This window comes from Sus scrofa, chromosome 2 (assembly GCF_054392235.1).
Source record: "Sus scrofa isolate SSC_HxYL_T2T_F1_AM1 chromosome 2, Sscrofa_HxYL_maternal_Yorkshire_Landrace_v2.0, whole genome shotgun sequence".
Classification (NCBI taxonomy): domain Eukaryota; kingdom Metazoa; phylum Chordata; class Mammalia; order Artiodactyla; family Suidae; genus Sus; species Sus scrofa.
The window spans coordinates 3,106,694-3,121,551 of NC_139384.1; the positions used below are offsets into that span (position 1 = coordinate 3,106,694).

At 54.5% G+C, this 14,858-nt stretch overlaps 1 protein-coding gene across 11 annotated transcripts in view; it reads right to left on the reverse strand.

The window, feature by feature from the left end:
• PPFIA1 (PTPRF interacting protein alpha 1) overlaps positions 1-14,858 on the reverse strand; it is a 91,498-nt gene that overhangs the window by 4,002 nt on the left and 72,638 nt on the right. For 5 of the 11 annotated variants that reach the window (XM_085010468.1, XM_021082669.2, XM_021082667.2 and 2 more), the window contains 6 exons: positions 14,573-14,773; positions 7,147-7,322; positions 6,954-7,051; positions 4,118-4,293; positions 2,692-2,760; positions 1,087-1,252 (listed from right to left, as the gene is read on the reverse strand). In XM_085010468.1, the coding sequence (XP_084866594.1) occupies positions 1,087-1,252; positions 2,692-2,760; positions 4,118-4,293; positions 6,954-7,051; positions 7,147-7,322; positions 14,573-14,773 (886 nt within the window). Of the gene's footprint in view, positions 1-1,086; positions 1,253-2,691; positions 2,761-4,117; positions 4,294-6,953; positions 7,052-7,146; positions 7,323-12,623; positions 12,651-13,112; positions 13,176-14,572; positions 14,774-14,858 lie in introns of all 11 variants that reach the window. The other 6 variants (XM_021082662.2, XM_021082660.2, XM_085010469.1 and 3 more) reach the window with 2 other exon arrangements.

A 14,858-nucleotide genomic window follows, 5' to 3' on the forward strand; every position in this document is an offset into this window, starting at 1 on the left:
AACCCACTGAGCAAGGGCAGGGACCGAACCCGCAACCTCATGGTTCCTAGTCGGGTTCGTTAACCACTACGCCACGACGGGAACTCCTCAACTGCCTTCTTTCACCCAGTACTCAGTCTCAGAGGTAAGAAACTTTCTCAAGGCCTGCCTGCCGTGAGCCTGGGAAAAGCAGAGAGGCAGCTTTTTAACAGAAGCGCTGCCCTGTACATCAGCCTCCCTGCAAGCCTCCAGCTCCGCGAAGCATATTCCTAAAGGCCCTTCGCTCGGGTTTTTACGAGGCAGGTGAGAGCAACGCGTAAACCTACCGACGGGGAGGGCTGATGATAGCACACGGCAGAGCCCCCGCCGTGCACCTTAAACCACAGCTCCCGCGGCCTGTGCAGCCCTGGCAGACGGCAGGGGCGGGCGGTCAGTGAAGACAGGAGCGCCAGCGTGACCCCAGCTACGCCCACACGGCAGGCGCTTTCCTCAGAGCCCTCTGTGCCCCTCGCAGCTGGCCCAGAGGACCCCGCCAAGGCAACCCTTTTCCGGAAGGGGACACGGAGCGAGTGGGGACACAGCAGAGCTGAGGGGTCTGCCAGGGACCCTGGCCAACCCTAACTAGCGGGGGTCCCCCAGCAGGAGGGTCGTCAAAGGGAAAAGCAGCGCGTGGCTGGGAAGGACAGCGGCGGGCCCGACGGCGGGGACGCTGCCTCCGCCGTCTCCCTTCTCCCCGTCCCCTTGCGGCACGAAAGGCACAGACAGCGGCAGGGACGGAGGGAAGATGGGGAGGGTGGACGCCCTGTCACGAAGTCACCAGGTGCCTCGGTCGCCCTCCCTGGGTGCAGACGAGTCCGAGGTGGAGGCCGTGTGGCCGAGGGGCCTCTGAGCGCTGCCGGCCTCGCGCACGTCTGGACAGGCGGGGGCGTCGCGCTAACGCGCTGAGAACGCGCGTGACTCTGCGCTTATCAGCTGGAGGAAGGTGCTGACATTCAACCAGACAAGCACTTGAAAACCACTGCGACCGCGCCACGCTCACACACCGTGTTAGGACGCCACGCTCACACACCGGGTTAGGATGATCCGCGGCGGCGCCGCGCCACCTACCGTCCAGCTGCGCCTTCTTTGGCTGCAGGGGGGGTGAGGACAGAGGGGAGGTGGCCCGGAAGTCCGCGGGGAGGATCTCTGCGGAGCCGGCGGCCACACCACGCACGTCCTTCGGTCTGAACTTCCTTCTCCAGGAGGGTGCTCTCCTAAAGCTTTTGTCGTCGTCCTGGTGCAGGGAGGACAGGGAACAAGACGGACTTTACACGGAGGAGCAGCCCTTTAAAACGCCTGCACTGGCTACTGCACCTCCGCGCACACGTATTTAACCCGTGTGTGTGTGTGTGTGTGTGTGTGTGTGTGTCTGTCTGTCTGTCTGTCTTTTTAGGGCCGCACCCGCGGCATACAGGCGTTCCCAGGCGAGGGGTCGAATCAGAGCTACAGCCGCCAGCCTTTGCCACAGCAACACGGGATCCAAGTCCCGCGTCTGCGACCTACACCCCAGCAACGCAGGGTCCTTACCTAACCCACTGAGCAGAGATCAAACCTGTGTCCTCACAGACACAGGTCAGGTTCGTTACTGCCAAGCCGCGAGGGAACTCATGTGATTATCTGCCCAAATCAGGAACTTGTGACAGTGGCAGAGGCGTGTAACACCTTCGCGGGGACCCTGCTCTGTAAGCGAGGACGGACCTGGGCCTCCCGGCACGTTCCTCCTGCCATGAGCAGCTTCCACGTCTTTGTTACACAAATGCCTTGTCTTTCTAGGACCGCGCCCGTGGCCTACCAAGTTCCCAGGACAGGGGCTGAATCGGAGCCGCAGCTGCCGGCCTGCACCACGGCCCCAGCCACGCGGATCCTTAGAGGTTTCCTCTTGTACACGAGCTGACACACTTTCCCTGGTCTGAAGACTGTTTTCGAGTGGTAAAGAGGTCTGCCTCAGGGGGCAACAGGGCCAGCGCATGGCTTCTGGGAGGGGACTCAGACATAGCAGTGAGTCGCGGGAGTCGCGGTTTTGTGTGCGGGAGTTGACACCGCGTCTCTCAATATGAAGTGTGCTCCGGAAGCACAAAGCCTCTGGGGTCGGGAAAGACATCCAGCTGTCCCCAAACACACCCACTCCACCCCTAAGCCGAAACCACTGCTTTACAGTGCGAAAAACTGTCCCTAGGGATACCGAGTTAAAGGGCAAAAACTTATCAACAGCAAAAAACCCCACGTCTTACTGACGATACCAGTTTTTTTCTTTTCTTTTCTTTTTTAGGGCCACACCTGCGGCATGTGGAAGTTCCCAGGCCAGGGGTCGAACGGGAGCTGCAGCTGCCGGCCTACACCCCAGCCACAGCCACGCCAGATTCGAGTCTCATTCTGCAACTTACACCACAGCCCACGGCAACGCCGGATCCTTAACCCACGGAGCGAGGCCAGGGATCGAACCCACATCCTCAGGGACACTATGTCAGCTTAAACCACTGAGCCACAATGGGAACTCCTGATATGACTTTCTTAATAGCTCATTTGTTAATACATGTTTAAGAGAAAAGCCTAACTTGTTAAGTAAAAACATCTCTACATTTAGAAGAGCTACTCTAGTTACAGGGGCTCACACAAGCAAAATAAAACAATTTACATTGCTGCAACTTTAAAACCATTAAGCTGAAAACTCACCTCATCAAACCGTCTGTCAGTCCCCATGACCAAAAGGTTGTTAAACTCTCTTTCCAAGACAGCACGAGCCTGCAATCATAAAACACCACCGCCCTAAAACTTTCACCAATCTAACCTTAACATCCGTATACCATGTGTTTTAACCAAGACTTGAAAACACACCCCTGAAACCAAGACAGTCTTTTACTGACTTGTTCATCTGTCTTTTTATGGCAGTATCTGCAGCATTCGGAAGTTTCCAGGCTAGGGTCGAACTGGAGCTGCAGCTGCTGGCCTACACCTCAGCGGCAAGGGATCTGATCCGTGTCTGAGACCCACCTCGCAGCTTGTGGCGACGCTGGATCCTTTAACCCACTGAGCGAGGCCAGGGATGGAACCTGCGTCCTCATGGAGACCAGCATACCAATATTTTATTGTATTTTTAAATTTTTTTAATATTTAATTTTTTTTGCCTTTTCTAGGGTCACTCCCACGGCATACGGAGGTTCCCAGGCTAGCAGTCTAATTGGAGCTGCAGCTGCTGGCCTACGCCAGAGCCACAGCAATGTGAGATCCGAGCCGCATCTGCGACCTACACCACAGCTCACGGCAACGCCGGATCCTTAACACACTGAGCGAGGCCAGGGATTGAACCCACAACCTCGTGGTTCCTAGTCTGATTCGTTAACCACTGCGCCATGATGGGAACTCCAAGAATATTTTATTATTTATTTATTTGCTTTTTAGGGCCATATAAAAGTTCCCAGGCTAGGGGGCTAAGAGCTGCAGTTGCCAGCCTATGCCACCGCCACGGCACTGCCAGATCCTTCACCCACTGAGTGAGGCCAGGGATCGAACCCACATCCTCGTGGATACTGGTGGGATTCACAACCCGCTGGGCCACAGTGGGAACTCCATGTCAATGTTTTACGTGGGGGTTAAATGTCAGTCCATGGATGGGCACTTAGGGGAGGAATTCTTGACCTCTTGGAAATTACAGATGAAAGCGTGCCTCGTGGTCAGGGGCTGGTACTGGCAAAAGAAAAACAACCTTCTATAGAAGAATTTAAAAAATTGCTGAAGCTCAAACGAGCCCACGAGTCAAAAAGAATGATCCAGGGCCGTCACCCACAGGACCAAAATTAACAAAACCTTCCTCTGGCACGTCAGAGTCCTTTTTCTCTCCACATGAGAACTAAATGCACGGCACTCCCGGCAGCCAGTGAGGACGCTGGCCCTCGTCTGGTTCACTGCGAGACTCATGCTTCCCAGGGAAAACGGGGCGACGCGGGCGAAGAGGCGGAGGAGTGCGCGTTCCGGGTGCGAGCCGCGCGGCCCGGCGTGGAGGGAGTCCCGGCCGTCTGGTCCCGCCCCCCGCCCCCCCCCCCCCGACCTCCCCTCCCCGGGGGGGAAGCCGCGGCGGCGGCGGCGGCGGGGCGGCACGCACCTGGGTGTTCTGCGTGGGGATCTGTAACAAGAGCGCCAGGGCGCTGAAGTCGAAGGTCTCGTCCAAGGCCATGAGCGCGCCGTGCACGCCGCTCTCGAGCAGGTTGTTGGCGTACTCCTTGAGGCCCACGGAGAGGATCCAGCGGATGACGCGGTCGTTGCTCCAGACGAGCACGTCTGCGGGTGAGGGAGAGCCGTCGGAAAAGCTCGTCGCCCACGTGCCCGCAGCCCCCGGCTCCCGACCACGACGCGACTCCACAAGGGCGGGGAGGCCCTGCGGGCGGGCGCACCAGCCCTCCGGCGCTTACACACCGGGCTCGGGCCCGTTTCTATCCGAGCGGAAGCTGTTCGTCCTCCGCGTGAGCCCAGGAGAAACGACGTCATTACCCCGTTCACCTTCAGGACGAGGATCCAGGGGTCGGGACGGAAGGACACATAAGAAGGTGAATGCCCGCCAGGCCCCGTCGTGGCTCAGCAGTGAACGAACCCGACGAGCGTCCGTGAGGACGCAGGTTGGATCCCTGGCCTCGCTCAGCGGGCTAAGGATCTGGCGTTGCTGTGGCCGTGGCGTAGGCCGGTGGCTACAGCTCCACATGGACCCCAAGCCTGGGAACCTCCATATGCCTTGGGTGCAGCCCTAAAAAGACAAAGGACAAAAAAAAAAAAAAAAAAGTGAATGCCCATCAGGCACGAACATGGCTCAGATACAGACTCCCACACACTTTGTTCCCTCATCAAGAGTTGGCACTGTGTCAGGACAGCTTGCTCAATTCAGCACAAACCTTTCATTTATAATTGTGAAGCCTGGAGTTCCCACTGTGGCTCAGCGGGTTAAGAACCTGACTAGTATCCATGAGGACGCAAGTTCGATCCCTGGCCTTGCTCAGTGGGTTGAGGATCCGGTGTTGCCATGAGCTGTGGTGTAGGTCGCAGACGTGGCTCGGAGCTTGAGTCGCTGTGGCTGTGGTGTAGGCTGGCGGTTACAGCTCCGATTCGACCCCTACCTGGGAACCTCCATGTGCCGTGGGTGCAGCCCTAGAGAAGCCAAAAAAAAAGGGGGATCTGGGAAACAAGTGAAACAGCTTCACACACATCATCTCCAAACGCTTCTCTAGACAAAGGCACACACGGCATGAATGCTGGCTACTGGCTTTTCTCACGCTTCCCCGTAACTCAGTCACGACCAGACCGGCCTTCAAATGGGCCATCTCTGCAGCCATTAAATTTTCACCTTTAATTTCTTAGTAAAAACCAGGGATGAAACCATCACACACCCTCACAGAGCTGCGTACGGATCAAAGAAAGTAACCTATGACAGTGCCCGCAGTGGTTCAATAAGTATTGCTATCACTATCATTAGTGATTCCTTTATTTTCTGAAAATTCTGGGAGGTTTCACTTTTTGGGCCACACCCATGGCATGTGGCAGTTCCCAGGCCAGGGATCGAACCCGCGCCATAGCAGGGTCCGGGCCGGACCCTTCACCCGAGCCCCAGGGAGCAGGAGGTTCCATTCTGAGCCGGTGTCGAAGGCTCTCCTGCACTGGCTCATCCCATTCAGAGGCACAGGGAGTGAGACGAGCACCCCCCGCCCCCGGTCGGTCCTCCCACACCCACGCCCACTTCTAACCGAGACGCCTGCCCCTCCCTGGCGAAGGACAGCCCATCTGCCTCCAAGGCCCGTCCCTCCAGCCTGGGAGCAGAGCTCCCTGTCCTCCGTGCTCCTCGAGTCCGCAGACAAATGGCCAGAGCAGCACTGTTCACGGTGACATCAAGGGAGTGCCCTCTGCGGCGGGAGGACCTCCCTCGAGAAGGCGCCTCTAGCAAAGGATGCCCTCCATCCGTCTCCAGAGGAGACGAGGAAGCACGAGATGCTCTACACTCCATCCTCGGCCACAGGCACAGACAGCAGAGTGGGTCCTCTGCCAGCCCACGGGAGGAAAAGCGAGGCGACAGAAGGATGCACCTTCAGACGGAAGCAGCCCTAAAAGCTCCCGGCATCAAGATGGATGGAGAAATGATCCCAATGAACGCATTTTGGGTACACAAAGAGAGAAGAATCAAGAGAGACCAGCAGGATCCTGTACTCGGCTCTGGAGTTCCCTACAGTGTGTCACCAGCATCCCTGGAGTTCCCTGCGGCGTGCGCCAGCATCTCGGGAGCTACCTTACCTACAGCGTGTGCCAGCATCTCGGGAGCTACCTACAGCATGTAACCAGCATCCCTGGAGTTCCCTCTTTGTTTTGCTTTTTGTTTTTTTTGCCTTTTCTAGGGCTGCAATCACAGCATATGGAGGTTCCCAGGCTAGGGGTCTAATCAGAGCTGTAGCCACCAGCCTACACCACAGCCACAGCAACGCGGGATCCGAGCCGCGTCTGCGACCTACACCACAGCTCACGTCAACACCGGATCCCTAACCCACGGAGCGAGGCCAGGGATTGAACCCGCAACCTCATGGTTCCTAGTCAGATTCGTTTCCGCTGCACCACGACGGGAACTCCTGGAGTTACCTACTTTGTGTACCAGCATCTCTGGGAGACGCGGGGCATGTCACCCAAACAAGAATTCTCTAACGTCGTGGGGAACGTGTTTACCCTGAGACCTTGACCTAATGACTGAGGTATAAGCCCACGCACACAGGCGCCAGTTCTCTGGTCGCGGAGGCGGATGCTAGCTCCACTCCTTTTACCCCTCCCTCTTCCTCCAGGGGGCCAGATGAGTCTCCTCCACTGAACGCATTTCCTGATTTGCTTTTTTTTTTAAAATAGGAAATCACCAAGGCTGCGAATACACTGGGAAGCAAGAACTATGCCGGATCAACGCAACAGACCATACTAGCCTTTTAGTTCATTCTGGCTTTCTTCTCTTCTTCTCTCCAGTTCTTTTCGGTCATAATTTAACCTTCGCAGGCACATAATTCCACACTGGAAACTGTTTCTATTTCCGATTAAAAAGAAAGAGAAAGAAAAACTTTAGACGCGGCAACAGGCACAGCCTCTAGCCAGCCGGCGAGGCGGCCCTGTGGCGCCCACCTGTGGAAACTGTCGACCATCTTCAGCTGCCCGCGGAGGTCCTTCTTGGTCAGGTGGTCCAGCATCCGCGCGTCCACCAGGCACTCCATGAAGTAGCTGCGGTACTGCGGGAGGCCCAGGCTGGGCAGCCACTCGTTGCCGATCCACTCGTGGTTCATGTCCCCGTAGGCCAGGGTCTGCTTTCAACAAGTGAGAACCATCAGTGCGGGGAGCAGCCCCAGAGAAGCGGCCAGAGGGCTGTTTACATGACCTTGAAACGGGGCTTTGAAGCTACGACACATTCTCAGAGGCTAAGGGCACTGGCGACAAGGCTGCTGTGTTTGCAACTTCGACATAATCCTGGGCCTTGTTGACCACCTTTAAATTGCCGGCAAATGTGCCAGCTTTCCACAAAAGGGATTCTACCATTGAAGAGCCAGGCTCATTTGTGCTCATAAATTGCCCTTATTTACCAAACCACAATAAAGCTGCAACTGGCCACAGGCTACTCTCCTGACATAGCTTTTATGTGCGACAATGCGCCAGCAAAGAATGATCACGACTCATGAACAAGTTTGAAGGATCAATCAAACCTACTCACTGCCTTTATTTTTAACACTTTGTTTCCTTCATGGACATGTTGATCTCACAACCCATCACGTGAATTAAAACAGTTTCAAAAGCGAGAAGGAAGCGGTAACTGACAGGACTGAAAGGACACAGTCACCGCCGGAGACCTCAGCCCTCCTCTTGCCAAGATTCGGGAACGGCCAAGGCCGACCTCCAACCAACCGCGCAGGGACCCAGAAGCTCTGGACAACACGGGCCCCCACCTGACCCTGCTGACAAGTCATCAACCGCTCCCCCGGGCAGCAGCAGGACCTGCTTTGTGCGGGGACAGGGCACGTTCTTCACGGCAGACCATCTCAACATATTTAAAGGGACTGAAATCACACAAAGCATGTTCTCTGACTTCAGCGTTGAATCAGAAATCAATTAAAAAAAGGCACCCAGAAATCTCCCAAATATTTGGAAATTAGCACGCTTCTAAATAATCCAGGTGTCAAAGAATAGAGCACAAGTGAAATGAGAAGATACTTGCAACTGAATAAAAGTGAAGATATAATCTATTAAAAAACTGTGGGACACAGTTAAACCGGTGCCTGGAGGGAAACTGACAGTATTCAATACTTGCGTTATAGGTGGAGAAAGGCTGAAGAGAAATAACCTGAGATACCACCTCAAAAAACCTGAGGAGTTCCCATCGCGGCTCAGCAGTTAGCAAACCCAACTAGTATCCATGAGACTCGGGTTTAACCCCCGGCCTCCTCGCTCAGTGGATTAAGGATCTGGCATTGGCCGTGACCTGTGGTATAGTTCCCAGACGAGGCTCGGATCCCATGTTGCTGTGGGTGTGGTGCAGGCCAGCAGCTGCAGCTCGGATTCGATCCCTAGCCTGGGAACCTCCATATGCTGCGGGTGTGGCCCTAAAAAGACAAAAAGACCAACACAAACAAACAAAAAACAAAAAAACACTTGAAACAGGAGTTTCCATCCTGGCTCAGCAGAAACAATCTAACTAAGTGTCCATGAGGAGGCAGGTTCGATCCCTGGCCTCGATTGGTAGGTTAAGGATCTGGCCATGAGCTGTGGTGTAGGTCACAGATCATGCATTGCTGTTGCTGTAGTGTACACTGGCAGCTACAGCTCTGATTCAACCCTTCGCCTGGGAACCTCCTGCATATGCGGCCCTAAAAAGACTAAAAAACAAAACAACACAACAACAACAAAAAACAGAGTTCCCGTCGTGGCTCAGTGGTTAACGAATCTGACTAGGAACCATGAGGTTGCGGGTTCAATCCCTGGCCTTGCTCAGTGGGTTAAGGATCCGGCTTCAATTGTGGCCATAAAAACAACAAAAAATGAAAAAACAACCAAAAACCCCCAACTTGAAATGAAAATCAGATTCTTAATAAATATCAGCAAAACTAACTACAGTGCTCAAGAGAGAAGAGAAGACTGGAGCTCCCTGGTGGCTCAGTGGGTTAAGGATCCAGCACTGTCACTGCTGTGGCTCAGGTTTAATCCCTGGCCTAGAAACTTCCGCATGCTGTGGATGTGGCCAAAACACAAAAACAAAGTGAAAGGGGACGTCAGCACAGACCCTACAGACACTGACAGGAGAGTAAGGGCAACTGTGCACAACTCGAAGCAACTAAAGTAAGGTGGTCCGTCCTTCCTCCCTTCCCCTCCTCCGCTCTCTCTTAATGAGAAGAGACCGGATGGATACACTGAGAGCAGTGGGCAGGAGAGTTCGTCTGCCCTGGGGTAGTGGTTTGGGCTTTTTTTTGGGGGGGGGGCCTTCACCATGGCACGAGGATCAAACCAGTGCCGCAGCAGCAACACCACCGGATCCTTGACTGCTAGGCCCCCAAGGAACTCCCTGGGCTCTTTTCATAAGGCCCCTGGCTTCAGACTGCCCTCTCTCCGTTTCCACCATGCAAATAAGTGGTTGAGACATGGCTGTTGTGGCTGGTTGATATTCAAGGCCACTCACTGAGCACTTGGAGGGTAACACAAAGTGGCTTTTGTTACACAGAATGGCTTCCACATTCCACTGACAAAAATGGTCCCATTTCTCGAAAGACATAATTTATGAGAGCAACTAAGAAACAGAGCCTGTATCTATTAAAACTCAAATGTGTGGTTATAAACCACCTAACCCACCCACACACACATACACACAAAACCTCTACCCTAAATGGCTTCACCACTGAATCCTACAAAACAATTTTGAAAAAAAAAATACCAATTCTACACAATCTATTCCAACCTAAACAGAAACACCTAACTCAATGAGGCCAGAATTATCTTAATACCTAAAGCAGAGAAACACATTACAAGAAAACTACAGACCAATACCCCTCATAGACACAGATGCAAAATTCCTGAACAAAATATCAGGAAACCAACGCTCAATTAAAAGAACAAGATATCAAGACAAGTGGGGTTTATCCCAAGAACATAAAGTTGAGTCAATATTTGAAAAACCAGTGAAATTCACTCAATCAATGGAATGAAAGGCAAGCCCACGATTTTATCTCAAATGATAAAGAGAAGGCATCTGAGGATACTCACCATTCCTAAACGGAAATCTCAGCAACCTAGGAATGGATGAACCCTGCCTCAAGCTCAAAAAGGGCATCTACAGAACGTGCCGAGCTGACATCATACATGCGCCCTGAGACGGGGTCAAGCAAGGGAGTCTGCTCTTACCACTTTTCATCAACACTGCTCTGGAACTCCTAGCCACGGCAATAAGGCAAGACAAAGAACTCGAAATCCCGTGAACTGGAAGAGCAACGAGACTGTCCTTGCATAGGACCTGATTATCAACATAGAAAACCAATCTGCAGAGCAGGGGCAAGCATGGAAGTGAGTTTAGCAAAGTTGCAGGGTATAAGGTCAATAGAGAAAAATGAACAGTATGGGAGTTCCCTCGTGGCACAACAGGTAAGGATCCAGCATCATCACTGCAATGGCTCAGGTCGATCCCTGGCCCAGGAACTGGTACACGCCATGGGCATGGCCAAGAAAAAATCTGAACAGTATTTCTAAATAGCAGAAGTAAACATGATTGAAAGTTTTAAAAATACCACTTATTATAATGTCATGGAAAGCCATGACATCTTTAGGGACAGACAGAATATGGGCGAGGTCTACGCAACAGAAATAAATACATTGTGTGTACAGACACACACATCAAAGAAAGGCACCTGCTACTCTCCAAGAGGACTACAGTACCTTCATCACGGGCATTCCGCAGTTACCTTACGGGGTCCCTACAAATAGCGTCTCTTCACGACCGCCACGCTCTGTCTCAAGAACATGGCCTCTACGGAGTTCCCACTGTGGCTCAGAGGTAACGCACCCAACTACGGTCCATGAGGACGCAGGTTCAATCCCTGGCCTCACTCAGCGGGTCAGGGCTCTGGCACTGCCTTGAGCTGTGGTGTAGGTGGGAGATGCGGCTCAGATCGTGAGTTGCTGTGGCTGTCATGCAGGCTGGCAGCTGCAGCTCCAATGCAACACCTGCCCTGGGAACTTCCATATGAGGCAGGTGCAGCCCTAAAAAAGCAAAAAAAAAAAAAGCCTCTAATTTAGTATTGACCAATGAAGCAGAAGGAACGACCCCAACTCCAAAAACAACACTCAGATTCTAAGAGAAAATATAAATGTCTCACTGCTTCCTATAAACCACCAGGAGTGGAGAAAAACATCCAGTATTTTGAGGCATCCTCACACTACCCATGCTCTTCCACTCTTTCAAACCTTACTCTCCTAAGCCTGGCACTCACAGCGTGAGTATCTGGTATTCTTTTCTTGCTCGCTGATTACGCATTATTGTTATTATTATTTTTAGGGCCACGCCCACAGCATACGGAGGTTCCCAGGCCAGGGGGCGGATCGGAGCTGCAGCTGCCGGCCTACGCCACAGCCACAGCGACGCCAGATCCGAGCTGTGTCTGCGACCCACACCACGACTCAGGGCAACTCCCGATCCTTAACCCCTGAGCGAGGCCACGGATCGAAGCTGCATCCTCATGGATACTAAGCAGATTCGTTTCTGCTGAGCCACGATGGGAACTCTAGGAAAACTCTGATTTAAAATTACTTTGATTTTTTGGTTACAAAGTTATCCTTTCAAGGTCCGTGGGCACTGTGCCACTGCGAGAGCCTCAGGGAAACTGCCGCCCACAGTCAGGGGCCTTCGACTTGTCACTAAACTCACAGGGTGTCGCCCGGTGATGGTGGGAGACCGCAGCTTGGAAACCACTGTGTTTAATGAACTGTCTCAGAGGTGAGGCTGCAAAACCGTGGTGACAGCTTTTATGGAGCTGAACTGGGAACTGAAAATTCAATGCGTACGTAAACGAGAACCTGCTCTGATTTTTTAAATTAACATACTTGAGTTATACTGTTGTGCCCGTCTTCGTGTTCATGTGTTTGTTTGGGGGCTCAATTTCTGAGGGTTCCACACGTGAGGAAGCCTCTGGAACCACACAGCATCAGGGCTGCCTGCAGTAAATACTGGCGGAGGCAGAACCTGGGCGACTCTTGCGCTGGAAATGAATCACGACAGCTTTCCTGTCAGCAGGTCTTACAACTAAGGCGACCTCACCAGGGCCAAGACACCTCAGCTCAGGAGCTGCGAAGCCACAGGGCTCTGCGGAAAGACCGCAGTCAAACCAAGTGAGCCACGTCCGTCAGGGCGAACGACCAGGGCGCCCCCCCTCGCCCCCTCCACGAAGGTTCAAAATTGTCCATGAGACGCGCTCTTCAATCCTGTGCTTTGCTTTGGCTTTCAAATCGTTAACAATATTCTGAATAAATCGAGATGTTAAAAACATTAAGAAAAGTCAATTACAAGCTGTCCTACTCCAATGCTTTTTGTTGCTGTACATACAGTGAAGAATAGATTATAGAAAGTCTCCAACCTGAGCCCAGCTTCCCTCCTCATCCTCCTGGTGTCACGTGGTTAGGAGGCAAAAGAACGGAGCCGTTAGTACTGGTGAGCCTCGGCACGCAGGCCAGCGAGCGCTGCAGGGGAGGTGCAGCTGAACGGAGCAAAAACGGTCACAGACGCAAAGCATCATGCAAACTCATGCACAACCAACAGTCCCAGCGGCTCATGCAGGGAGCTGGCCCCACGGCAAGCACGTCCACTGGGGGAACACCAGGGTCAGGGCGCTGGACTGAGGTCTCTACTCTACGTGCAGCGGGTCGGCCAACCTCAAGGCCCCGAAGAGAACGCAGAGTAGAGAAGACACGGCTTCTACTCCACACACTGAACTAATACCTACGGGGAATACTTAGCCAGCGCAAGTTCATGTAAAACGATGCTACGTTTTCCACCGAGAGGCCAGGAAGGGCGCAGCGCGAGAGTGGGGTGCAGAGAGGAGGGCAGGCTTGGGGCCGGGACTGACCGTGTGGGGCGAGGCCGGGAGCGTTTCCATCTCCTCGTGTGTTAACCAGACATCTCCTGTGGTCTAGGGCGACCCCAGGGACCAGCCACATCCGGTCAAGGGAAGCAGTGACAGAGAGGAAAGGTGGCAGACACGTAAGCCACGGGCACATCAAAGGAGCAGGCGGAGGCCGAGGCCGGCCCCCCCACCTTCTCGTTCTCGACGCCCACACACAACCCGAGACAGCGGCACCCACGCTTGCCCCCCTCTTAGGAAGAACCACAGCTGATGACACTGTGTGGTCAGCGATGCAAGAACAGCCCTCGTTTCTAGAGCTTTCCTTGCCACGCCTACCACCTGGGGCCTGTGAAATAGAGAAGAAAGTACACCTCGTGCCTCCGAAACTGCAAATAATTCCAAAGTATTTAAAACAGTCTTACCCGAACAAAGCACAGCCAACAAGAGTACAAAAGTCTCGCTGTGGCCCACGGCGGGGGGACCCCTCAGCCTGCAAGTGGCCGGAGGGGCCCTGACAGCCCACCTAGCATCGCTGTGGCCCCAAGAGGGTGGGCAGCTTCCGCCCGGAAACCGCTCCTCTTCAGCACATGAGACTCAATCCCTGAGAAGCTACTTTTCCCAAGAAACTTTGCGAACTCTGGGGAAACCCCCAGCAGCTCTGTTCCCCAAAAGGCGACTGGGCAGACAGCTGGGAGCAGAGGAGCTGCGGTGAGAGAACACGCCCGCAGCGGGGGACGAGGGCTCCCAGCCAGGGGTGAGAACGCGGGCTCATCGCCGCCACAGCTTCCCGCAGAAGCAACATGAGGCAGACATGAAAGCCTTCCCACCCTGTGAGTCAAAGCCCCGGACCAGGCCCTGCCCTGCAACTCGGCGGAGTGGGTACGAGGCTCTGAGCGCCCTCCTCCGTCGCCCCTAAAAGTCCAGCCGGGAGGGAGCCAGCACAGAGCCTCCCCTTCAGAAACGAAGACCTGGCCTGGCCTTCGCACCCTCTGACCTGCCCGCGTCCGGCCGGTTTAACCCTCTCAGAGGACGTGCCGGGTCTTCCCACGGGAGGAGCACAAGTGCATGAGCACAGATCCCACGCGTGGACACTGCGTGGGATGTACACGGCCTCGAATCTGGAGGCCGCGGTCTGGGGCTCCCAAGAGGGAGTGCCAGCGCGGAACAGGTCACACGAGGAGAGCTGTCGCAGTGCGACCTGGGCCGAGGCTTGTTCCCCTTCCCTTTCTCTGAACGTGTATTTAAATTTGGGATGATTACGTTTTACCGTTTCGAAACGCCTACTTCTGCACGACGGCAGCACAGCGCGGCCGCGCTGCTCGCCAGTATTCGAGAACGTACCTTTGACAGCCCCGCGGCCTGCCGAGGATTAAGAGCTGTCACGTTTGGAAACGGGACCCCGGCCGTGCTCACAGCGCAGCAGAGGCAACCCGGACGCGAGACGCGCCTCCCCGGCCACGTACCGTCCTCGAGGTCGGGGGCGCCGAGGGGCTGGTCAGGGACATGATCTCCTGAATGGCCAGCCGCAGCTTGAGCCTGTGCAGGGGGTTGCTGATGCCGATCTCCCGCTGGATCTCGGTGTCCGACAGCGCGGACATGATGGCCCCGCTTTTCACGTTGGCCCGGCAGGCGGCCACATACCACGCGGGCATCCCCACCCAGAGCTGCGGACGGGAGACAGCAGGGCCACAGTCACGCCTCGCGCGCGGACGGACCCCCGGCCAGAGACGCGCGCCCAGCCCGGGGGGC